This window comes from Catharus ustulatus, chromosome 14 (assembly GCF_009819885.2).
Source record: "Catharus ustulatus isolate bCatUst1 chromosome 14, bCatUst1.pri.v2, whole genome shotgun sequence".
Taxonomy (NCBI): domain Eukaryota; kingdom Metazoa; phylum Chordata; class Aves; order Passeriformes; family Turdidae; genus Catharus; species Catharus ustulatus.
Window position 1 is genome coordinate 4,674,032 of NC_046234.1, and position 24,098 is coordinate 4,698,129.

Sequence of the window (24,098 nt, forward strand, 5' to 3'; positions counted from 1 at the left end):
GAACGGCGTCTCTCGCGCGCCCGGTGCGCGGCGCTTCTGGAAGGATCCCGGCAGCGGGCCCGGCGGCGGGGCCTAGGCGGCTGCGAGCCATGTCGGGGCTGCTGCACACCACGCTCAGCGGGCTCAACAGCGACTCGTACTGCGAGATCAGCCAGTACCGGGACCAGCACTTCCGGGTGCGGCGGGTGGCGGGGCCCGGCCGGGGCGGGAGTGGAGGACAAGGCCGGGACAAGGCCGTGTGAGGAGCGGGAGGGCACGGGGCGGTGGGGGCGGGACGGCGAGCGCGCTGAGCCCGCGGCGTGCTCCTCTGTGCCCGCAGGGTAGCAGGCAGCTGCAGGAGAAATCCCTGAAGATTTCCTCCACGCTGTATGTCGGCAACCTGTCCTTCTACACCACCGAGGAGCAGATCCAGGAGCTCTTCTCCAAGTGTGGAGATGTCAAGAGGATTGTCATGGGTCTGGATAAGATCAAGAAAACCCCTTGTGGCTTCTGCTTTGTAGAGTATCCTTTCTGATTCCCTTCTGTCAGCACGTATATGGTTGGCGGCTGTAGTTCGTCTGCACAGCAAGTGTACTGCTGCTGGAAAGGTGATAGCCAAACTGCCAGGCACATCCCGTCCCTCCTTGCACCTTCCTCTCTGCATCCTGAGACTGATTGTACAGTGCTTCCATACGTGACAAGTGCCACCAGAGCTGTACTTTTTGGAGGTGCCAGTGAGCCCCTTTAATGATGTTAGGGCCATAGTGAGTACTGTTACAGTCATCAACCTGACATCTTCCATGTCCAGAGCACGTTTAGTTTTTCATCTCAACTGCACACCTGAAGGAAGTAGCAGGATAAGCCATGGGGGCATTTTCAAGCCGAGGGTACACGCCTATACAGGTTGTGCCAGGAGCTGTCTGTGCAAAGCTCCTTTTGTTGTATTTCAGTCAAGATTTACATGGTATAAAAAGGCATATTACTGATTTCTTGCCCTTAGCAAGGCTTTTATGTCTTTGTTCCATTGTCCTGTCTGTGCAAGTATTAACATTAAAGTACAGGATTCTTTCTAAGCAGTAGCTGGTCTTAGCTGGATTTACATGAGTACAGTTTTTTATCCAATAGAGAAGAGTAGAAAAGGCTGGAAGGCAGTGGGGGGAGTTCTGCTTCTCAAATACAATACTTCCTTGTTTCTTTCCCCTGTACCCAACAAAACAGCGCGCTTAGTTGTCCTTACAGAGTGCCTCAGGTACTACACGAGGGCAGATGCCGAGCACGCCATGCGGTTTATCAACGGCACGCGGCTGGACGACCGCATCATCCGCACGGACTGGGATGCAGGGTTTAAGGAGGGCCGGCAGTACGGGAGAGGAAAGACTGGAGGACAGGTAAAGGCAATGCCAGTTCATCCCTGAATGTGATCCTGCAAGACTCTGTACTTATTTGCTGGTTTTGTCTCATGGAGGACAATGTGCAGATTGTAAAGACCTGATGTTGAAGTTTACTCACTCCCAGGTTGTTTTGGTAATTGATACCTGGTGTTAAAAGCTGGAAATAGAACTTAAGGCCATTTCTGTCTAGGACTCCAAACTTCCTGCAGTGTAAGCAGAATGTTCCCTAATCCAAGGTAGTACCCTTGAAGTGATCCAGAATTTGAATAAAGGGAAAGAGAACGGCTGCTAGGCCAATCTCATAACACAGCAGTTTCCCCAAGGGCAAAGATGAGGTTTAGATGAGACAAAGTGTTCTGAAGGCCAAGCTTGGCAATTCAGAAAGGTGTACTGAAAAGCTGAATGAAAATATTTTGGGGTCTACTTTGCTTCTTACCATGGTTGAGAAAAAATCTCAACCATTAAATATATCCTTTTTTTGTCATTTTCACCACCATTGTCACCTTTTTGGTGGGTTAGTTGAAGAGATTTCAGCTGGGTTGAAGTGCTTCTAATCTGAACTTCAGTTCCCCACCAACTGAACAAGGAGGGGATTCTGAAGTCTGGTAGGAGACAAACAGTATAAATATGTGTGTTGTTGCTGTGCCCCAGGTGCGAGATGAATACCGGACAGACTACGATGTGGGAAGAGGTGGCTTTGGCAAGATCATTCAGATGCAGAAGGCAAATCACCAGCCTGCAATCTATTAATTGCCTCATGATTCCTAGCTCATAGAGGGCTCTGTCCTTCCAGGACTAGCCCTGTTCTCACATTTGAGATCAGGGTATGGAGTGAGATCCGAGTTCCAGCAAAAGGTGACTCTCCTTAGACTGTGGATATACATGTGTTCATTCTCCCTTCTTTCTGAGCTAGAGAGGATGTTCTGTGCTGATACAGGGCAACAAGGGGAAAAAAATGGACAGCTCTATAGGATTCTGGGCAAGAAGAAATGCAGCATGTGACACACACCTTATGCTATGACATATTCTTCATGTTGCCCTTAAGCAGGTGGCTTCCTCCAAGCTGCAACTGCAGCCGTGGTTGCTTTCAAATGGAACTTTTTTTAGAAGCTCACCACTATTGGAGCCCTCCAGGTGCCTGGACCTAATGAGAATGGACAAGAGATTCAGGCTTCTAGTTTACAACCTCACCTGCTTAAAAAAAAGTATCACTGTTTGAATGAGAGAAGTGGACAAGGCCTGATCATCCACTTGGATGTGCTTGTCTGCACATCTAGCCCTTGAGTTGGTCAGGGCCTGCAGAGCACTTCTCTTTATGATGCCCCCAGTGCTGCCTGGCTTTTCAGATCCTCACTGTTGGGTGTGATTTTGTTAAAAGTTTCTGTTAATTTTTTTAAATAAACAGTTGTATTGGGTCTGACTGAGTGGAAGGTCATTTTACCCTTAGCAGGCCTCCTAGAGCTGTGTTTTGTATTGATAGCTGGGAGGGTGTTGGTAACACACCAGTGTTTTGGCTGTTGTTGAACAATGTTCCCACAGCGTCAAGGCTGTCTCTAGCATTCCCACCTCACCAGCAGGCTGGGGTGGGGGCAAGATCTTGACATATTCCAGACCATATGGCATCTGCTCAGCATAATAGCTAAGAGAAAGGAGATGGGGGGCATTCCTTATTAAAACATCTGTCTTCTGGAGGAGCTGCTCTGTGTACTGAAGCTGTGCTTCCCAGGAAGTGGCCGGATATCTCCTGCTGATTGAAAGTAGAGAATAAATATTTAGTTTTCCTTTGCTCCCACATGCAGCCTTGCTTTTGCTTTATTAAACTGCCTTTATCTTGGCCCACAGATTCCATTCCCATCTTTCTTTCTCCCTGCTTCCTCCCACTGAGGAGGGGAGAGAGCAGCTTGGTGGGTGCCTGGTGTCCAGGCAGGGTCAGCCCACCACAGTTTGGTGCCCATGTGGGGCCTGAGGCAATGGCAGTTCTGTGCTAAGTGCTCTTTAGCCATAGTAGTTACTAGGTAGGCAGCCCCTGTTAGGTTTGTTGGCTGCATTTCTTATCTCTTTACTTTTCTGGGCTTTGGGAACATGTTAGTACAAACCATGGCTCTGTGTTTTGCCCTGGCACTGATGGCCTTGCTCTGCTGGGGGAGCTGCCTTGTGGAGAGGATGCCATTTTCCATTCCCACCCAGTGTGGGTGGCTTTATTGTTCCTGCTCACCCTTACATGAGATGTTTAATCCTACTAATTAACACGGTTGGCAGATCATGGGGTCTGTGTAATCTGGTGTCTTCGGGTGTAAGAGAAGACAATTTTTGGGTGAGTCAATACTGAAATGTGCCCTGAGGTAGCTGATCCGTGGGTGGCAGTGTGTGGAAGGATTTGGGCAAGTGTCTGGGCTGGTTATCACATCCCATAGCCTGGGACTACACCTGAACAGGCAAGTAACGCTGGCAAACTGACATGCCAGCTCACAGAAGGTGCCTACCCCAGTGAAAACCAGCAGCTTCTGGCACTGTTCTGGGGCTTGGCATGTGCCTGCAAAGCCACAGTTCAGGGCTGTCAGTGTGCTATTAACTCAGGGACCCAAGCCACTTCTGAGGGTAACTTGATCAAGTTACAAGGGGACAAACTCCATCTGGGATGGTAGTAGAGAGAGAGGCTCAAACAAGAACAACTACAGGTGCCCCAGTAGTGGAAAAAATCCAGTGGATGTGGAAGTCAATGGGTCTATATCATTATTAGGGGAGGAGGGAGAAGGGTTCCATCAGGAAGCTGGTCCTTGAGAAAATAAAATGCAGGAAGGAGTGAGGGAATTGATACAAGAAGCAGCAACCACCCAGTCTAACCTCATCAGAACTTTGAGACATGTGGAAAGATTACAGCCACCAAGTACATGGAATGGAACTGGCTGCTCTGATGCTGGCATAATGGGGTCCAAAATCAGCAGGAAGATAGGGAAGACCAAAAGCTATTCAGCTCTTGGGAACAAAATAAGGCATGTCACCATGTGCCTATAGATGTAATCCAGATACCAACTATGTCTGTATCAGCTAACAAGGAGACACTAGCTTTCCTAGGCTTTGGGGAAAGTGCATGTTCCAGGTTAATGTTAGCTTGTGAACCCTCTCCATCGAGTAACCTGGGCAAATCACAGAGTGGGTTGGGTTGGAAGGGACCTACCTTAAAGACCAGCTAGTTCCAAGCCCCTTGCCATGGGTAGGGACAGCCCTGAGGAGGAAAGTGACACAAGTGGCTTGGTGGGCACCTGGTATCCAGCCAAGGTCGACCCACTCCAACAGCAAGTCCCACACCAGCTGCAGTTTGTGTCAGAGCCACTTTCTCTATGGCACAAACTAGGTGGGGGGGACACATCTACTGTTGGTGTCTTAAAGCTTCTGGCACTTGCAGGATGGAGGTGGACACTAGGAGGGTGCATGTGTCTCACCGTGGCTCTCTGCACTTCTGTCTTGCTGGCTTTTTCTCTCCTGCTATGCAGTAGCTCATGGCTGATGTCAAAAACAAGTTGCTTATGCTCCAAATCACACCAGTGCTTATGTTTCACATCAGAAGTTCTAGGAGAATTTTCCCTGTCCTGTCACCTGTCCCACAACTGGAGTAGCCTATAAAACATAAATGCGCAGTGGCCACTTCAGAGAGGAAGGAACCAAGAACTCCCTTCCCTGTGTTTCCTCGTATTTTAAGAAGAGCATGGCCAGCACTCTAGTCTGTTCTTAGGTCCAAACAAGAGAAGAGATGGGAACTCTTTTTGATCTGTCCTCTCAGCTAGGGCAAGAAATTCCATTGAACAAGTTAAATTCTGTCTGTAAATTTGGTTTGTATTATGTAAACAATAGCAGCTGCTCCCTGCCCAGTTATGTGTCATGATTTTTCATGCATTATCTTGTCCAGGATGATAGAAACTGTTGCACACTTACATGCAGACCAGGCAGTTAAATTAGTTTAACACTCACATTACCCAAAAGTCTTGATAACTGAGCTAGGAGGGGTGTTACATTTAGTTTGTCAAAAATGTCTCCTACCTGTTTGTTTTGCAAGTCAGGTTGTTGTGCCTGCACAACTGTCACAGGTCTTGAAGGAACTGCATGTTTATTCTTCAGTGGGTTTAAACAATGACACCATTGACTACCCTGTGATGCAGGCTGCCCCTGAGGTGCAGTGAAATGGAACAGGACATTGACTTAAAACTGGAAAAATACAAGCAGTCATCTATCCAGCCTTGCAAAGCACCATCAGTGTGAGGTCCTGTGTGGAGAATATGAATTAGAGATGGAATAATTGCTTGGATAAACACAGCAGGAAAATGGGAAAGATTAAGGAGGATGGGGGTGTAACAGCCTTGAAACTCTGTGATTAGCAAAGAAATCTCTTGTGTATGAGGTCAGGAAACCAGCACACCTGTGCAGCCTTTGGTGATCCTGGTGGTGGCAGAGAAGGGGTAGTTCATCAGGAAGTGGCCACAGTGATGGAAAACTACCCCTCTGCACCAGAAGTGTGCCACTTGCACTCCCCATGCTGCCTCTGCCACCTTCTCTCCACACCACTCAGGCATGATTCCAGCATGGTGAGGTGTGGGTGCCGTTGGGATACAACTGTCTCATGAGGGAGATACTCCTCTGAGGCACCAGTGACATCCTGCTGGGTGCAGGCATCATCACAGCATGTTGTCAGCTCCAGGACAGGCTGTGAGAGGAGCCACCCTTTGGCTAGTTACAGTGTGGACTGGGGGACAAGAGCAGGAGCCAGGGCACCAGCTGCAGCCCTGGGAAGAAAGGAGAGCAAGAACCTGGCAACAAGTCATCATGCCAGACCTGCAAAGGCAAAGCAAGGCCAGCATTAAGCCTGTGGGATTAGAGCTGGCCACCTGCCACAGCTCAGGGCAAAGAGGATTACTGGATGCACACAGGCTCCTCACAGCTACTGGGTCATGTGTGCTTAAGCTCACCACAGAGAACAGAAGGGTTGAGGCCTGCCTGGAGCCAGGTGAGTAAGGAGTGATAAAAATCTGACCCATCACTGGCTTTGACTTCCTGGAGCCCTTCTGGACTGTGAAGCCTTACAGTACAGCCCAGTGCTGCTGCAGAAATATGAGGAGCTGATGTCAGTTTGCTCTGGTACACCAGTGACCTCATCTGCCTGCAGTCAATTCCCTGGATTCCAGGACTCAGGCCCTGCTGATGGATTTGTCCCACTCGGCAGCCACTGCAGCTCCACTCCACCAGCAGGGAAGGGGATCTGACAGTGCTCAGATTTATAGGGAAGAAGATGGCATATTAACTCCTCACTTTGAAGCATTTGGTATCACAGAGCAGACTTGCCAGCCTATTTTAATTCCCAAGTGGTTCAAAAATTTAATCTGCTGCTACATCTCTGCCTGCCAGAGCCTGTTCTGGCCAGGGAGCAGTGCAGGGGCAGGCTCTGTAGCTGCTGCTCTCCCTCCAGAGGCTCAGTAGCCAGCCCCCCATCTCCATCCTGCCCCCAGCCTGCATGGCCACACTCACGGCCTCTTGGCAGCCTCCCTGGAGATGGCAAGCATCTGGTGTTCAGAGAGCTGCTCCAAAGGGTCCACCAGGACAGCCTCACGTCCCCCAAAACCAGCTGGATATGAAGTTCTCAATGCCATGGGATGTGGTAGAATCAGATGAGGAGGGAGGCTGTCACCCACTCTCTGCACCCCCAACACCCCAACCCACCAGCGCTGCAACCCTGGCATGACCCCAGTGGTTACACCCAGGCTCTCACCTGCCTGCTCAGCATGGCTTGGGCCAGACACAGGGGGACTCAACAGCCCTCCAGCTCCCCTTTCAATCCAGGGGGGAATGGCAACAAGGAAATCAGAAATCAAGCCTGGGGAGGAAATGTTCCAACTGTCAGGGCAAACTGCCTGCAGCTGTGTTGAGGCTGGCTGCTTCCTTCCCTATAAGGGTGGATTATCACAGGTCTCAACAGCAAAGCCAGGCTCTGCTTTTTGCTGATTTTTCTCAAACCACAAAATGGCCCCTTCCAGACTGGTACAGGAGAGGAAACCCATGCTAGCACCTGACAGACTTCACCATGAACATGCTTCTCTCCCAGCATCTCTGCAGGATGGAGCCTGGGCTGCTGTTGGAGCAGGCTGCTGGGGCACCACCTACAGCAGTGGGAACAGATGGTTTGCGTGGACAACACATACTGAGGCTCTGGTTGGGTGTTGTTCACCCACCCAGATGTTTACCCACCAGCTGATGTGCTGAAATGTGCAGTAACACCTGCACAGCCTGGGAAAGGCAGAGGTGCTGCCCAGCAAAGGCTGTGGTGCCATGCCTGGCAGCCCTGCTAGCCTGCATGAAGAGGGAGGCAGGGACCCCCCAGAGTGGGTGTGCAGAGCTGGGGCAGCCTCCACAGGCTGGTAGCCAAGGACAGGATGCCTGGCCCAGAGCCTGGGGGTGAACAGTGCTGCTGTACCATGGCTGAGTGGCACTGACTCTGCCAGTCCCAATGGATGCCTGGGATGGGATGTCACCAGGCAGGGATTTCCCATGGGCACAAACAGACCCACAAATGGACATAGGCACAGATGTGCACACGTGTATGGGGGACACAGACACAAAGAAAGGCCCAGGGGGCTGTAGCAGTGCCGAGCCAGGGGTGACAGCTGCAGCTGTATCACCAGCCCTCTAGCCATGGGTAACAGCACCCAAAACTGGGTGCATAAGGACACAGCAGGCTCAGGGCTCAGCAGGAACATATGTGCTGCCCCTGGCCAGAAGATACCCATGAGGTGGGGTGGTAAAACCAGCATGGCACACTGAGGCACCAGCCTGAGTACAAGTGCTGAGGCCACCCAAAGAGTCACCTGTGCCTGGGTGCTGGGGCCTGAGGGTCTGGCAGGTCACCCCAGCCTGGGACACTGGGACAATGAATGCCTGTCCTGGGGGCAGAGAAGAAACGACAGCCCTGGGGCAGGGCTCATATCTCCAGCCCAGGGACCAAGCAGAGCTGATGGTGTGGGTCCCTTGCTGCTGCCCCTGCAGTGACCCTGCACCACTGCCAATAAACAACGAGAGATGCCAAAGCACAGTCCATCTGCCTTAAATTAGGTTTTTTTGGGATACTTATGTCAGATCTGATTAAGACCAGATCAAAATCTCTCATGGAAGCAGCCCAGCTTCTGGTCAGGCTTCCTCTGAAGGCCATTGCTGGCCCCTCCAGGAGGTATCGTTTCCAAGGCCTTTACTGTATCCACTGCTCCAGAACTCGGTGACACAACCCCTCCCTGCACAGGGCCTGAAACGCAGGACCATGACAGGCTGCTGTCCTGCCCTCCCAGGTACCAGCAGCAGTGGCTGGAGCTGGTTTGAAGCACTGCTTCACAGCTCCTGGCTCACAGTCCCAGGACAGTGAGGACTGGTGGCTCCAGCTGGCAGCTTTTGGGCAGGGATGTCACCCAGCACAGCTGACTGGGACCAAACTGTTCTGAACTGGCACCAGCCTGGTACCCAGCCCAGTGGCATGTAGGGTCCTGCTGAGGGGTCCATGACCACAGGTCATTAACAGAAGATGCAGCAAGACCAACAGAAAAAAGCACTTAAAAACATTTAATTTAATCGATTAAAAAAAAATGCTTCAAAATTATACAAAGGCAGATGAGGTTGGACACAAGTACACCAACACTGAGGACATCTCACAGACACTTGAGCAAGATTTTTATACCAAACAGCATGGACAGGGCAGTACAGTTTGCTGGCAGTGCCATGAGTACCAGAACAAGTTGCACTAAGCCTTCCTGCAGAGCTCCAGCCGTGGCTGCCACGTACAAGTCTGGCACTTGGAAAGCAGGGAGGAGGAGAACACAGCCACAGGACAGATGGGATGACTACAACTGCACCATCACGTGGAGCTTCCTGTGCACTGGGAAAGCAACTTTCACGGCTGGAGGGTTGTGCTGGTGTCACTGCTCCTCTGCAGGACTGCAGGAGGGCAGAGACCACCCCTGGGCCACCAGCACTCCCATCCAGCCAGGGGACCTCCCTGTGAGGGGAAGAGGCAGCACACAACCCAGCTCTGCAGGTCTGACTGTTTTGCCAGGGGGTAGGGTCAGAGACACAAACACCATATCAAGGAATAGTGTAACACTCACCCTATAATTTCTATACTGTTATAACTCCTCAGTTTTCTCTGACTGTACCCTCAGCTACCTGTCCACAGAGTTCCCAGTCATTTTCCCACATAATACACCCTGTGACTATAGTCACTCAAGCTTCACAGTATCCAAATAGAGCTTGAGAACATTTCATGCTTTGGTACCACATGGATTGTCTACTGTCAGTGGAGGTAGTTGGTAAGCTAATTGTTTCACAATCATCCAAACCTTAACATACAATGCAATTATCAGAACAAAAAGCATAAAATTAGCATCAATAAAACGACACCAGGGTGAAGCACTCAGTTGAGAATTCTGGCAGCTGTAGGACCCATCCAAAAAGAGTCTCCCACCATCCATGTTCTCCATCTTTCTTCACACATCACATGATGAATTTCTGCCGTGTCATGATAGACAGCAAAGTCTTTTGTCCATTCTCTTGGGCTTGTTTCAGCAAGCCTCAGGTCTGTGTGTTTTAACAGTTCCTTTACCAGTTCATACCAGTGGGAGTAGGCTGCAAGTCTTGAATCAGAGTATAGCTAGATACCAAAAATTGACAGGATATACCTGGAGGTAAAAAACTAAAAAACTTCTTTTAAAAAATATAAACAAAAAAATAAATAACCAAAATCTTGTCCTTGCAACAAAGTTACAGGCAAAATATTGGAGTGACTACATGTATCTTCAGCAACATTATCTTACAAACACAAAATCTCAAGAGGTTCTCATGCATCTGGTATACAATCTCACAAGGTATACCTCTGACTTTCAGATCCTGGCCACTAATTTTCTGGAGGATATTTAATATTACATCCAAAGCAGCCAAAATGAACAAATTAGTACTGTGAATGTTATTTCAAAATGCATCCTGCACAGAATAATCCAAGCTCAAAACGAAATACTTCTTAGAGCCCCCTGAGTAGGGTTATCCCTGGTGCTCCCTGGTTGTACAAGCACACCATCCGAGAGAAAAAAGGTTCCCCTGGCCTTTGCTTAAACTGTTCAGATATTTCATTTACTTCATGTTGAGTATAACCCTCTATGAGTATCCCTCCTGACCTGCTGACCATTAGCATCTAATTCCACCTTTTGTGTCCATGCTGGTCTCACATCTACAAATTCACTGGGGAACCAACCTCATGAGAATCCACAGAATCCCAAATATCTCCATTCCATTTATCAGGATCCCACTGCACACCTGCCTCTGCAATTACTGCACACATTTGCTTGTGATTCACTTGCCCCCTTCTTTCCTTATACTGAGCTACTCTAACTGCAGCCTTTTTGGCAAGTCTGGAAAGTCCAACTTAGCAGCAAGCAGCTTATTTTGGCCCTTTAGCATTACAATTTGATTCTGCTACTCACATCTGTCAGTCTATTTCAACAACTATTCCTTTTGTTGGTATTTTGTTTGATATACTTTAAATAAAATCCATCCTTGCCTTCCAAAACCCACAAGTTCCTTTCCTATTTCAGTGTGTGCTTTCTCACATGGTCCTCCAACCTTAGCCCACTTGAGGACCAGTGAACTATACAGAAAGTCTTCCCATCTGGGAATTTCAGACAGGGCTGATTCCTTTCATTAAAAGCAACAGTTTGTTCTGACCCTGCTGACTATGCTAGTTTTGTTGTGCTGGTGGGTAGGGTCAGAGACACAGACACCAACTTAAGGAACAGTGACATTTGCTATGATGGAAAACTGCAAAGAATCACAAAAGGATAAGCTAAGCAATGCACCTAACCATGAACAAAGAATTACAAAGGGATAAGCTAAGCAAGGCTAATGATTGCTACCAAAGAATGCCTGCAGTGACTATGACACACCACCAGTTACCCCAAAGAAGGTACATCATCCAAGTCCAAGAAACATCAGCTGTGGGGGGAAGCTGTCACAGCCAAGGACTGGAGAACCAGTAACTGGGAACTCCTGCAGTGCCTCCACTTTAGCAGGCCACAAGGCTGCCCCACTTTGCTGTGACAGTGGTCCAGCTTTTACACAGCCAAACAAACAAGCTGACTTAATTTCTAATTTCATTTTCCTGCCAGCTTCCTCCCAAAGCCTGGCCAGGGCTCAAGGAGGACCCAAGGGAGTTGTCTTTGATCCTACACCCCCTAATTAGGCCAGAAAGGTGAACACGTTTTGCCAATAAATGAACACATATAACAATACTTCGTTAATGAGTGGAAACATAAAACATTTGGTTGGAACATTCATCCTAGGTCAGCTTTGGCTCAGAGCCTCGGTACTCTGGGACTCACTCTCTGCAGGAGAGGGGATGGATGTACTCTCTGGATCATGATCTTGTCCCAAAGTCACAAAGAGGTCCATGGAGCACTGGTCCCCAGGCCCTCAGACCACAGCAGCCCCAGGGCTGAGGTCCTGTCCAGGATGGTGCAGAGGCTTTTCTACTGAGGCACAGGCTTTTTCTGCATTTTTCGCTTCCACACTGTTCCGAATTCCATAGGCAAAGTAAATAACAAAACCTGCAGGACAGTTTCCATAATGAAATGTGCAATATTGGGCTGTCAGCACTAACAGATCCCCAGCAGAGACCTGTGGGCACTGCAGTCCCCACCGCAGGACACCTACCCACAACCATGCAGACGGCAAAGCGTGCCCAGGTGCCCGAGCTCAGCTTGACCATCAGCAGGATGTTAACAAAGGTGCTGCAGATTGGCAGGAGTGGGAGGAAAGGTACCTGCAAGGGACAAGAAGTGCTGTGTCAGCCGTGCCTTGAGGGACCAGGCTGGGCTCAAGGATGCTACTGGCCAATGGAAGGACACCCTCCCTGCCACAGCCCAGAGCACCTGGCCACTTCCACACTGGGGATTGCACCTCAGAGATGCATTTCAGGGTGCTGGGCTTTCCTGGTGACTGCCTGGCAGCAAGGCCTGGCAGACCCTGCAATGCCCAAATCCTGACAGAGTCCAGGGGGATCCAGACACCAAGATTCAGGGGGCTGCACTCACTTTGAAGTTTAACCTTGTATTGCTCTGAGGCTGCCTCCAAATGATGATGGTGAGAATGAGCAGAGCCATGAGGAGCAGCACCACAGTCACAACAGAGCCCACATCGGCATCCTTCAGCGCAGCCACATTTTGGGTCAGGACCACACAGAGGACTGTGATCAGTGCGGCTGCAAGAGACGGGGTAATCAGGGGGCTGCATGGCACATGGCCTTCCTGGAACCCTGAGCCTCACCAACAGCTGGCCTGAAGCACCCACTCCTCTTGGTCAGGTCCAGCACTCTCTGTCTCCAATATCCACTCCAAAGCTTTAGGAAAGTTCTTTGCTGGAGGTGCTTCCCAGACCAGCAAGCTGTAGGGAGCCTGCGCTTGGCTGGGCTTGGATCCAGCTCTGGTGCTTACCCAGACCTGGCTGAGCCACCCCATTCTGTACAGTGGGACAGACCAAACCTTGCTGGCCGAGCCCAAGCACTCTGAAGCAGCTGGGAACCACCCTTGCTAGTGGCCAGCATGGCTGAGGCTCATCACAGGGATCTCCCATGACCACCTGCACACCCCCAGCTTAGCACCCATGTCCACCAACAATGCCTGTGCACCCCAAACCTCAGCTGTATCCTGTACTTGGCACCCGGCTTAGGGTTTAGCACCTGCTGGCATTCCCAACAGCGACTGGCAACCTGGCCCCTCTACTCTGCCTGGCATGGTCTCCATCCCTTCCCAGCTCTGCAGAGATACATCAAAACACTCCAGCCCCCCACAGGAGGGGACACCAGCCACCAATTCCCACTCACTCACCAATGACTGTGACACAGACATAGACAATGCGGCCTGAGAGCACAGTGGGGGTGTCCCCAGGCGGGTTGAAGAGCATCGCCAGCGACAATGTCTCTTTGTGCTGGGCACTGGCAGCAGTGATAGTCGGGTCCGTGATCACTCTGTCCTCCTCGTTCCCATTCAGCTCCAGCATTTCCATGGCCCTTGGAGAGTTCAGCTGTCTGGGCTGGTACCTGAGCAGGTAAAACAAGCTTGCAGCAGAGCCCAAGGAACTTCCTAGCCCAAGGGAACAGTGGGCAGCACCTTCATATCCCTGCTGCTCTGGCAGTAGCCCCACGACAGCCACTCCAAGGATGTGCCCAGAGACACACATGGGCTCTGGTCAGCAGCCTCCATCTTGGGGGCTTGACACTTCCCCAGGCTGCATGCCCCTGGAAAAACGCTGTGGCTACAAGGCCCCAGGATGATGTAAGGAACATCCACCCTGGGCACTGCCAAACACGAGTCACGCACCGGAGGATGAGCACGCACACCGCCACCAGGGAGTAGGCCAGCAGCGTGCCGATCGACATGAGGTCCACCAGGTCCTTCAGGTCAAGCAGGAGGGCAAACACGGCTGCAATGAGAACATGCAGCATGAGCACAGCTCCAGACTGCTGCAGGGCTGAGTATGAGGAAGTGGCCAGGAGCCTTACCTGCGAAGAACCCCGAGACAAAGGTGGCAATCAGAGGGGTCTTTCTGCCACTGTGGATCCGGGAGAGGAACTTGAAGAGCAGCCCATCCTCTGCCATAGCATGGATCACTCGGGGCATGGGAAACATGGAGCCCAGCAAGCTGTCATGGAGAGAGAGCAGGCAAGCTGCCCACATCTACCACCCAGAAGGGGAAGGGACCAGCTCTGTGCCAGGAGCAGGACGGCAGCTGAACAGAGCAAATCCCCAGCCCAGCCAGGATAAATGCTGCCGGTCCCTGTGCTGTGCCAAGCAGTACCAGGAATACAGCCAGTCCTACCTGGTGGAGAGGGCACAGAGTGAGCCAACGGCAACAGCATAGCGGGCGGGCTCCCAGCCAACCGCCTTGAATGCCTCAGGCAGAGGGCTGCTCTTGTTCAGGTGGAAGTAGGGCACCATGAGAGTCAGGGACGCAGAGACCCCGAAATAAGCCACAAAGCAGATGAGGAGGGACACAATGATGCCAATGGGAATCGAGCGCTGTGGGTTCCTGGCTTCCTCCCCTGTCCAGACACAAGAAGCCACATGTGTCCTCTAGTGTACAGCATGAGGCAAGTACTCCTAGGAGATTAGTCAGAGTAGGGACTTTCCATGGCAGCGATGACTGGGGAGCAGCAGGCAGGGGCTGTTGGAGAGGAGGGGTCCCTGGCTATGCTGCTGCACTGGCAGAAGGGATGGAGCTGCCTGGCAGCCTGGACTTGCAGCCCCCCTGGCCATGCCAGCCCTTCCCCCCCACCAGCAGCTCCCTCTCCCCACAGAGCCTGTTGAATAGAGGTCCTCCTTGAATGTTGCCTTGGCTTTGCAAAGGTGTGCTGCACCACGCTCCCAGCAAGGGGCTCGGCAGTAGGAGAGGAGGAGGGTGCTGGGCAGACCCTGGAGGTAGGGAGGTCAGGCAGAGCAGCCTGTACCAGCCACCCACTAAGTAGATTTCTGGGGTAATGAGAGGAAATTAAGAGAGCTGCCTGTGCTCCAGGAAGCAGCAGTTTTGCATGAACCCAGACACTTGGAAATAGGCTGCCTGAGGCTGGGAAATAACCAGGAGGCACCAGCAATTCCCAGCACTGTCACAGGCTCAACTCAGCAGTCAAAAGGCTCCCTGCTGCTCTGGGAGCTGCCTGCACAGGCAAGGTGCAGCCCTGTTCCCACCATGTGGTGTAATGAGCCACTTTTCCTGGGGCAGGGCAGGCTCTGAGCCCTTTTGTCTAGCCCAGCTGAAGACACAGACTCCACAGGGAAACCTCCCAGGAGTGGTGAGACCAGCTGTTTTCCCACACCATGTAGCATCCTCCCCCATCAGCTCCTGGCCAGCTGCTGGCTGTGCAGGGGAAATGCCCACGCCACCCTCACCCAAGGCAGTACCTGTGGTGGCAATGCAGTCAAAGCCCACAAAGGCATAGAAACAGGTGGCAGCACCGGTCAGCATCCCTTCCAGTCCAAAGGGGAAAAACCCACCAGAACCAAAAGCCTTTTTCCTGGAAAAAATGCAGTAGAGCAGCTGCCGTGAGGTGCAGGGACAGCAGGGCCCATGCCTGCCCTCTGCCAGATCCTGGCCTGGGACACTTGTTCTACTTACATGGCATCCGGTGAGTCTGACTGCGAGAAGTTGACATAGTTCTTCTCTGAAAGCTGCCAGTTCTTGATGTCTCCCTTGATGAAGCCAGCAATGATGACAAAGCTCAGCACCAACAGGTTCACTGCTGTGAAGATTTTGTTCACAAGGGCAGATTCGCTGACACCAAAAGCCAGCAGTACTGTGGGGACAGAAGAGGTGAGTGGGGACCCACCAGGCACCATCACCCACGGTACCATGGAGCCGCTCCCCTGCACACCCACCAGTAAGCAGCAAAATCAGGATTAAAGCAAAGAAGTCTGGATGCTTGGCCAGCACTCCTGGCAGTTGCATTGGGATCTTGTCGGCAAACAAGGTGGAGATGTGGTTGCCGATGATGTTGTCAAATGCTGCACTCCAGGCTCGTGCCACACTGGCTGTACCTGGTTGATGGCAAATCTGTGCATTAGTCTGAGCCCAGGGAAGACTGGCACCAGCCACCCACATCTGAGCACCCACCTCACTGCTGGTCCCACCCCACATCCTGCCCCCAAGCACCACACACTGCCCCCAGAAGCCCCCCATGCTGCCAGCACAGCACTGGAAGGAGCCCCACGCAGGCTCCCTGGCCTCGTACCTATCACATAGGAGAGAATGAGGTTCCACCCAGCTATAAAAGCCCAGATCTCGCCAACGGTAACGTAGCTGTAGAGATATGCAGAGCCAGCCTTGGGGACACGGGCCCCAAACTCTGCATAGCAGAGTCCAGCCAGTACAGATGAGAAAGCAGCCACCAAGAAGGAAAGAACGATGGAGGGTCCAGCCATCTCCTTTGCTACCTCCCCGGCCAGCACATACACACCAGCCCCTAGTGTGCTGCCCACACCCAGGGATACAAGGTCCAGTGTGGAGAGGCAGCGAGCAAAATGTGTGTCATCAGAGCTCAAGTCCACCATGCGCCGGCGGATCAGCTTCTTCCCAAAACTGGTCATTTTTCCCCCCAGCATCTTGTCTTCTCCTCAGTGAAGTTCAGCTGGTCAAAAGTCCTGCAAGAGAAGGGAAATGTGAAGCTCAGTGTTCTTCAGGCAGCAGGACTAGCACTGCAAGGGGCAGGGCAGGCAGTGCTGCACAGTCCTTGCATCAGAACAGTGAGCCAGGAATGAACCAAGTCAGTCCACAGTGGGAAATGGCCGTTCCTCAAGCCCTGTGCGGTCTCAACCATAGAGCTCACAGGCATGTCCCAGAGCCTGCCCACTGTTTCCCAGACTTGGCAGTCTGGAGATCTTTCAGTCCAAACTTGACTGCTCGCACACGGGTGTGCACAGCAGCAATGATGTGGAGACAAAGAATTCCTTGAGCACAGGATATGGCTGGGCTGAATTGCTGGATGCAGCCATTCCTTTTTCCCTTTCAGCATCTGCACCACATTCGCTAGAGGGATGCACAACTAGACAGACTCACGGCATGGGTCCCTGGTGCAAACCCCTTGCCTGCTAACAGCGTGCCTGCTGAGCAGTCTGCAAGCTCTGCGGGCTCTAATCACCCCAAATGCAACATCACCACTCCTTTTGCTCACAGCAGCCACCTATCTCCTAAAAGCTCTGAAAACGAGCAACTTGTGAAGCAGGCATCCAGCACAGAGGAGCTGCAAGGAAAGTTCCCAATGCCCATGGCCACAGCTGGCACCTCTGCCCAGCACTTCTCCCTGCTGGCTTCTCCCTTCACTGGGAAAGCGAGCATACTCCATCCAGGCGCCCAGGACTGCATGCCACACTACATGTATCAGCCTAAGTACACAAGGATAACTTTGTGACCCTTTTCCATAGAGGATTATCAGGACAACAGCGGCAGCCACCAACTCGGCTGTTTCCCCATGATCAGCAAACCATCCTGCTTCTTGAGAAACCTCCTCCCGAACTGGCACATGTCACATTCAGCCTTGATCCCATGCGCAACAAGTGCCCCAGCACTAGCACCCTCCTCAACCACTACCTGGACAACTCTAGCTGCCGTCCCCAGCGCTGCTCAATTGTTCGGAGTATTTCCAATACCCGATTCGAGATCCGCATCTTATAGGCAGAGAAGCAACGTGTCAGGCGGCAGCAGGAGCCTTCCGGCTCGGGATCGCCGCCTCAGCCCCCGCGAGGGCATTTCGGGCCCCGAGGAGTGCCAGTCCGGCTCCGTCCCGCCGCGGAGCCACCGATGCCCCGGATATGGCAGAATCCGAGCCGCCAGGATCGGCCACGTGCGGGCGGAGGAGGCTGATGCAACAGCGGCACCGGTTCCGCCAAGCCCGCCCCGGTCCGGCGGCAGCGCCCGCCACCACTCACCAGCGGCTCGGCTCGGCCCGGCGCGATCCCCTTTAGGCGAACTCACTTCGGCCGAGAGATAGGACGAATTTCGCCCGCGATGGACCACTACAGATAAATGCGAGGCAAGAAGAAGCGTTCAGGAAGGCAAAAAGAGCAGGGCGGGAACCCCGCCTCCCAGCCCCACCCGCGGGTTCCCGCGCACTCTGTAGGAAATTCCAGTAATAAGTGGGGTGGGCATAGGCTAGGCCAGCGGGAGGCGAGCTCTGAGACCACGGCAAGGCATCTTGCTCCCTCGGGAAAGGCTACGGGGGGCAGGGGGAGAGGGCGAGAGTTCCCCGAGTCCAGCTGTGCCACGAGAACAGAGCCTGCCTCCGAGGGGACTGCGAGCGGAGCTCACCCGCGGCTTGGAGGGTGACTCTACCCCGACCTCCGAATGCTCCTCTACGGCCCCCTCAGTTCTGCGAGCAACAGGCAACCCTAAGTGATGGGAAACGCGAATCGTGAGAGAACTGTTCGCCAGCCAGGAGAGAGGCAGGGGCCAGCCAGCATCATCCTTGACTCAGGCTGGGACCAGCCTCTCAGCAGGCCCGATACAATGCAGCGCTTGCTGCATGAGCGCCCATTCAAAGTGGCAGCCGGCAGAGAGGTAAGCCAGCCCCTCGCCGGCATCACTGGCAGTACCCTGCTCCGGCGCCGCCATCCAGGCAAAGGCTTTTCAGTCGCTTGCCGAGCGGAGCGGACAGGATCGCTAGGCAAGGACCTCCGGGGGCAAACGCCGGGAAGAAGGAAATCTCCGGAGAGGAAGGGATGGAAACACCACCAGCTCATGCTTGTAACTGGCAGTGACGCAAGCTCACCCCCGCTTCTCTGAATCGAGGAACGCCCGATCAGCAACACCCGTTTCCTCCTCTAGCCCATGACGAAGCTCAAGAGGCAGACAGCACAGCACAGCTGTTACTACTGACTGCCCACTCCTTCCGGGGCTGCCAGCTGCAGGCAAGGACTCACCTGGGCAGCACCATCGCCTAAAAAGTTCTCAGACCGGGTAGGCAGCACCACGGCCGCAGCAGGACTCCAAGGAGGGTCACCCTGACCAAGACAAGCAGATACTGGGTACCTAGAACAGTGAGGGGGCAGATTACGTGATTTGCCTATTGCCAGAAATCTTCTTGCAATATCTGGCTTTGGGAGGCAGTCTCCTGAAGGGAGCAGCATCAAGACACCAGAACATGTCTCCAGCTCCCAGACTTCACGTGCAGCTCCACATTTGTCTTCCCATCCTCACCTCCCAGTCATACTGCTCTCCACCCCCATCATTCAGGGCCCTGATCCAGCAGCACAGGCCAAGGGCTGGGAGCAGGCAGAGGCATGGAACAAGTCAAGTGCATGTCTCAGCAGGAGCCACAGGAAGACAAACACTAGCAAGGCACATGTAGACAGCATCAAAGGAGGGTAGGAGATGGCTTCAGCCCATAAAGGGGGCCAGAAGCCCTGCAGAAACAGATCCACATCAGTCCCTGGAAGTCCCCACCACCTTCCACAACTGAAGCATTAGAGTATTTCAGATTGGAAGGGACCCATAAGGACCATTAAGTCCAGCTTTACCCATGAGAGCCTCTCTGTCTAGCAGGGCACTTTTCCACTAACTCCCTTAGCACCTGCACCAAGAAGTTATCTTCACCATGCATGTACAGGTAAACACACAGCATGTTAGGGCTCTCCGCTGCAGACTGTGCCAGCACTGGAGCTGTCCCTGCAACCAAGTGCCAAGCAACGGTGGGAGACAGCTGACAGAGCTTCCCTGTGCAGCCATCTGCAGCCCAGGACAGCTGCCCCAGGAAGGGATGTGGGCTGCCTGTGAATGTGCATTCCAAGGCAGTCAGGAACAGCAGTCAGAAGTAACAGAGGAGCAGGAACAGGCTGGCCTTCCCAGCCCAACCTCAGGGCACTGCCAGCACCAGACAGCAGGACTCTCACCCAGATACAAGGCAGTGCAACAAGCTGCCTGCTACAACCAACCACAGAGAGAAGGCAGCAGAGCAGGGCCAGCATGCAGGAACAGTGAGGGACTGGACTGAGTCCCAAGTGCTGCTTCCCACCACCTGCCCCAGTCACTGATAATAAAGCAGGAATAAATAGCCAAAGAAGCCTAGTGTGCCATCAGCCAGCATTGGCTTTTCCCATAGCCAATGTGAAGGTGGTCTAACGAAGAAACCTGCCCACCACCACCACACTTCCAAACATCCCACCTGGAAGCATCAGTTTTGTCCAGAAATGCTTCCCCAGAGCCACACTGTACCTCCATTCACCAGCACCCAGCTCCTCCTTGTAACAGACCTCAAATCTCTGGCTGAACAAAACCAGCTGTAGCCAAGCACAGACCTGCCCTGTTTGCCTGGTACTCTGGGGATCAGCGGGCAGTGCTGGGCACTGCCTCTACCCAAGCAGACAGCAAGCATCATTGCAAAAGACACCTTTATTTTACTTACATACAAGGAGCTACAAAATTAATTCATTTGAGAGCTCCACATATATCACTGGCCCAGAGGCTCACACAGCCAGACAATGGCTGTTGTCTTTCTCCATGTCCCAGCTGTCAGCCTCTCCTCGGGTCACCAATGTTGAACACTGCTTCATCGTTCATACAGATTCCTGGGAAAAACCAGCAACATCAAAGCAACAATGCTTCTGGAACTCAGCACCTGACCCCTGGGAAAGGCCATAAGCTGCATCCCTACCACCTCACAGTCCTCAGTTACACCAGCAAAGGATCACTGGAGCTGTCCCTGTAGCCTGCCCAGAAGCGAGGACTCACCATGGTGAGGGAACATACCTGCTGCTCTGAGCTGAGCCTGCAAGGAGGAGATTGTCTGCTCATAGGCTTCACACTGGGCAGTCTTGACAGCTGCAGACAGGAGGCAAGAAGGTGTGTGCTCAGACCATCCTAAATACCTCATGCCCAGACTCTCTAGGGCAGCAGCTGAAAACCTGCTGTACCCTCTAAACATGAAGTCAGCCCCACTCCCATGGGCTGCAGGTCCTGAGCTCTAGGTACAAGCACAGGGGATGTAACTTGGATTGCAGGTGTCCTGCAGTTCTCAGAACAGCCAGCTTCACGTACCAAGCTCGCCCTTCACTTGCTCCAGCTCTTTCTTCACATGCTCCAGCTCTTTCTTCACACGCTCCAGTTCCTGGGACAGCTGATCACCTGCAGACTGGCAAGAACAGGGTGCAACTGTGATGCAGGGAGTTATCACCCCCACTGCAACACAGCCACAGTACAGCCCATCCTCTGGAGGAGCACTGCAGCCCATCCAATACTCCAAGCCCAGCACCCTGGGGACCACTGCCAGGGCACATACATCACAGGAGCTGTGCCAGGCAATGGAGCCACTGCAGCGAGCATCAGCCAGCACCCATGGGAAACAAGAATGCCTTTGGGTGGCTGCAGCCACAGAGTGAAGAGCCCTAAAACTGCTGGAAAATGCACAAACTTATTTTGCAGGTAGGAGATTTCTTAACTTGGAGATTCATCTTGCAGACTCTGCACACCCCACCCCATGTCCTACATGTAAAGACATATAAAAGTGTCAATACAAGCCACAGGAAGTTTGCATGATTCAAAAGGCCCCTAGAAAATCTAACTGGACAGAAGCCTGCAGTCCCCTGAGCATGGAGAGGTGGTAAAACCACGCAAAAAAACAACCATATTCTTGTGTAAACCCCAAGGAAAGGCTAAAACAGCTCAAGTACCAGCCAGAAACTGGCAGGTCCAGGTCTCATCATTTCCCACCTTTGGCATAGCTGGCCCAAGCCAGAGACTGAACAGCGCTCCTTGATGACAAGACACAGCTGGCTCTTACCTGCTCAGCAGGGACTGCATCTTCACACCCTGAAGTCAGGCCAGGGGCCAACTCACTGGGCAAAGAGGACTCCTCATAAACCCACGTCTGGTTAGTTTTACCTGTGAAGAGAGGTATCAGCACTAGAAACCTGCCATCCTCATCCTCACTCTTCAACCTGGCCACAAAGCTGCACAGATCAGGGAAGGACAGAATCTGTCCAAGAGAGTCAGAAGTCTCCCAGCACTTTCAGCCCAACAGCTGCTGCTGGCTTGGCCTGTATGGATGCTACTTGGAGAAAGTGCTCCTGTGTGACCTTGCACCCAGAAGCTCTGGGCTCCTGCTAGGAGAGTCTGCTCTCACAGTGAGGGTAGGCAGCTGCCTGGGCAGGGTGGGACAGGGCTGTCCCAGCAGAGTGGGGAGAGCCTCCTCACCTCACCTCCCCTTCCCTCTGCAGGGCTCAGTACTGCGGGCTGCCCAGCTGCAGTTCCTGTGAAGGCAGCACCCCCTGCCTGCAGCACAGGCTGGAGCACCCTCAGCACACCTGGACAGCCAGGGCCCATCTGGGGAGCAGTGCTGCCCAACAGGCAGCTGCCCGTTTCTCCACACTCCCCACAACACAAGGCAAGAATCTACACCTCCATACTGCTCACCTGCTCTCAAGACAATCCTTGGTGCAACCAGGCTTACTTTGCTCTCACTTTTCTGCAGCTCTTGGGTCATATTGTTCACCAGCTCCTGTGTAGTTGATCCTGAAGTGAGACACAGGAAAGGAAAATAAAGAGCATCAATCCCTGCTAAGAGAGTGCCCTGACTGACCACAGCCACTTCCTCTCCTATGAAGATTTGTCCAGGCTCTTTGCTGGATGCCTCTCCAGCAAAAGAGGGAAAGGATTTCACCTGGCCTTGCTTGCTCTGCACTTCACCTTCCCTCCTCTGAGCCCAAGCACACGCAGTCCTCCCCCAGGCCTTTCCCCAGGATCAGCTTTGACCCTGCAGTTCTGAACGTTCTTCCCGTGGCAGCAGCACCCCTCTCCCACAACTCGGCAGCCTGTGAGGCTTTTGCCAAGACTCACCTTTATCGAGGCACAAACGCTTGGACGGAAGCTCTTTTCCCAGAGGCCGCAGTGAAGAGCAGGAAGCCACGGCAGGAATTGCTGTAGAGAGCCTTGAGGAGGGCTGTTTACGGCTCCCAGCCTCGGCAGCAGCTGTAGTGGACAGAAAGCCCAGAGGCCGCTATTCCCAAGCAGCTCCATCGCACCCTCTTCAGGCAGCCCGGGGCTCAGCCTGCCCTAGGCCCACAGACACCGGTACCCGTGACCCCACACCACCAAGGGAGGAAGGCTCCAAAGACAACAGGCTGCCAGCCCACGCTGGCAGGAGGCCAGACAGTGTTAAAACAGCCCTTGGAGTATGAGGATAGTTCCTAGGCTCCTACCTGTACCGCTCCCATGGCCTCCCCACTCCCTGTCCCCAGCCAGGCTGCAGCCCAAGCCCTTCCCCTTCTCCCTCCTAGATGCAGCACCCTAACTCACGTGCTTCCCGGCTTCGCGTGAGGCTGCTGGCAGGTGCAGAACTACTTTTCACCCCTCTGTCCCGGGGGGCGAGTCTGGGAAGCCTGGAAGGCTGTGACTGCTGCGAAGCCCCACTTGCATGTTGCAGCCTGGACCTGGCAGGCGACGGCAGCTTCAGTCTGGTCCCTGGGGGAGAGAGAGGGTTCTGCAGCGCCGGGCGGGCGGTGGCCGTGCCCGGGCTCCCCGCCGTGGCCCCACTTACCTGGGGGCCGGACGAGCCGCGTTTCGCAGGCGCCGCGCCCTGTGCCGGCCGCGGGGAGCTGCAGCCCCAGCGAGGCCCGTGCGCGGCGGACAGCGAGCCCGGCGCGGCCGCGGCCCGGGGTGCCAGGGCTACCGCCGGAGGGCTGCCCGCGACCGCGCCGCACCCGCCGGGACTGGGCGGGAGGGCGAGAGCCGGGGACATCGCTGGCCGCGGGCTGTGGGAGGCACCCGGGCTCCCCTGGGACCGGGCTCAGGCTAGGGGCAGGGGCGGCAGGGGCAGGGGCAGCAGCGGCCTCGCAGTCGCCCGCGCTCGAGTCCGGGACGCGCCCGTGGCTCGGGAAGGGCAGCGGCGTGGAGGTGGCGGGTCCGGCGGGCTCGGGCTGCAGCACGCTGAGCTCCCCCTGGCCCGGCGGGGACTCCGCAGCCGCCCCGAGGCGCAGGCGGGCGGCGATGGCGCGACACTCTTCCTCGAAAAAGCTGAGGTAAAGCGGGGTGGACGGCGAGCGCAGCTCCTGGACGTGCTGCAGCAGGTCAGGGCAGTCCGGCGAGGCCGGCTCCGGCCGCCACATCGCGCCTCGGCACCGCCGGAGAACCGGGGAGAACCGGCGAGCCCTCCCGTCTCCGCGCAGCGCCCGCCCC

General features: G+C 53.8%; 3 protein-coding genes across 9 annotated transcripts; 1 reads left to right on the forward strand and 2 right to left on the reverse strand.

Annotated features, from left to right (window-relative positions):
• Positions 1-4: 4 nt before the first annotated feature.
• Positions 5-2,790, forward strand: LOC117003091 (nuclear cap-binding protein subunit 2). The gene is made up of 4 exons (XM_033072725.1): positions 5-176; positions 320-501; positions 1,229-1,367; positions 2,022-2,790. Exons 1-4 carry the CDS (start codon positions 90-92, stop codon positions 2,118-2,120), a joined length of 507 nt encoding a protein of 168 aa, XP_032928616.1. The 5' UTR covers positions 5-89; the 3' UTR covers positions 2,121-2,790.
• A 6,152-nt stretch (positions 2,791-8,942) lies between these two features.
• On the reverse strand, positions 8,943-20,401 carry SLC7A3 (solute carrier family 7 member 3). 7 transcript variants are annotated; one of them, XM_033072386.2, is made up of 14 exons: positions 20,332-20,401; positions 18,240-18,959; positions 17,861-17,947; positions 16,168-16,576; positions 15,815-15,973; positions 15,555-15,732; positions 15,341-15,453; positions 14,262-14,484; positions 13,945-14,084; positions 13,763-13,865; positions 13,271-13,482; positions 12,479-12,645; positions 12,099-12,207; positions 8,943-11,992 (listed from the first exon to the last, which is right to left on the reverse strand). In XM_033072386.2, the coding sequence occupies exons 4-14, from the start codon at positions 16,535-16,537 to the stop codon at positions 11,859-11,861; spliced, it is 1,908 nt and encodes a 635-aa protein (XP_032928277.1). In that variant the 5' UTR covers positions 16,538-16,576; positions 17,861-17,947; positions 18,240-18,959; positions 20,332-20,401; the 3' UTR covers positions 8,943-11,858. The 7 variants fall into 7 exon arrangements, with proteins under 7 accessions (XP_032928277.1, XP_032928275.1, XP_032928279.1 ...); XM_033072384.2 differs by lacking the exon at positions 20,332-20,401 and adding an exon at positions 19,128-20,197; XM_033072388.2 differs by lacking the exon at positions 20,332-20,401 and having other exon boundaries at positions 18,240-18,319; positions 18,851-20,197.
• On the reverse strand, positions 20,301-24,028 carry LOC117002990 (translation initiation factor IF-2-like). Its single transcript, XM_033072576.1, has 7 exons — positions 23,461-24,028; positions 23,220-23,384; positions 22,761-22,892; positions 22,338-22,436; positions 21,706-21,806; positions 20,964-21,057; positions 20,301-20,747 (listed from the first exon to the last, which is right to left on the reverse strand). Exons 1-7 carry the CDS (start codon positions 24,026-24,028, stop codon positions 20,614-20,616), a joined length of 1,293 nt encoding a protein of 430 aa, XP_032928467.1. The 3' UTR covers positions 20,301-20,613.
• Between the last annotated feature and the right edge of the window lie 70 nt (positions 24,029-24,098).

What these genes read in the sequence shown, in the direction of transcription:
- LOC117002990 (XM_033072576.1), bottom strand. Translation starts at nt 24,028, where the DNA reads ATGTGGCGGCCGGAGCCGGCCTCGCCGGACTGCCCTGACCTGCTGCAG. An exon ending in GCGTTTGTGCCTCGATAAAG is followed by an intron (nt 22,437 to 22,760) that starts GTGAGTCTTGGC and finishes GTCTCACTTCAG; the next exon opens with GATCAACTACACAGGAGCTG. An exon ending in AAGGATTGTCTTGAGAGCAG is followed by an intron (nt 21,807 to 22,337) that starts GTGAGCAGTATG and finishes CTCTCTTCACAG; the next exon opens with GTAAAACTAACCAGACGTGG.
- LOC117003091 (XM_033072725.1), top strand. Translation starts at nt 90, where the DNA reads ATGTCGGGGCTGCTGCACACCACGCTCAGCGGGCTCAACAGCGACTCG. An exon ending in ACCGGGACCAGCACTTCCGG is followed by an intron (nt 177 to 319) that starts GTGCGGCGGGTG and finishes CTGTGCCCGCAG; the next exon opens with GGTAGCAGGCAGCTGCAGGA. An exon ending in TGTGGCTTCTGCTTTGTAGA is followed by an intron (nt 502 to 1,228) that starts GTATCCTTTCTG and finishes AGAGTGCCTCAG; the next exon opens with GTACTACACGAGGGCAGATG.
- SLC7A3 (XM_033072386.2), bottom strand. Translation starts at nt 16,537, where the DNA reads ATGCTGGGGGGAAAAATGACCAGTTTTGGGAAGAAGCTGATCCGCCGG. An exon ending in CCTGATTTTGCTGCTTACTG is followed by an intron (nt 15,733 to 15,814) that starts GTGGGTGTGCAG and finishes CTGTCCCCACAG; the next exon opens with TACTGCTGGCTTTTGGTGTC. An exon ending in TGTCTCGGGGTTCTTCGCAG is followed by an intron (nt 13,866 to 13,944) that starts GTAAGGCTCCTG and finishes TTCTCATTGCAG; the next exon opens with CCGTGTTTGCCCTCCTGCTT.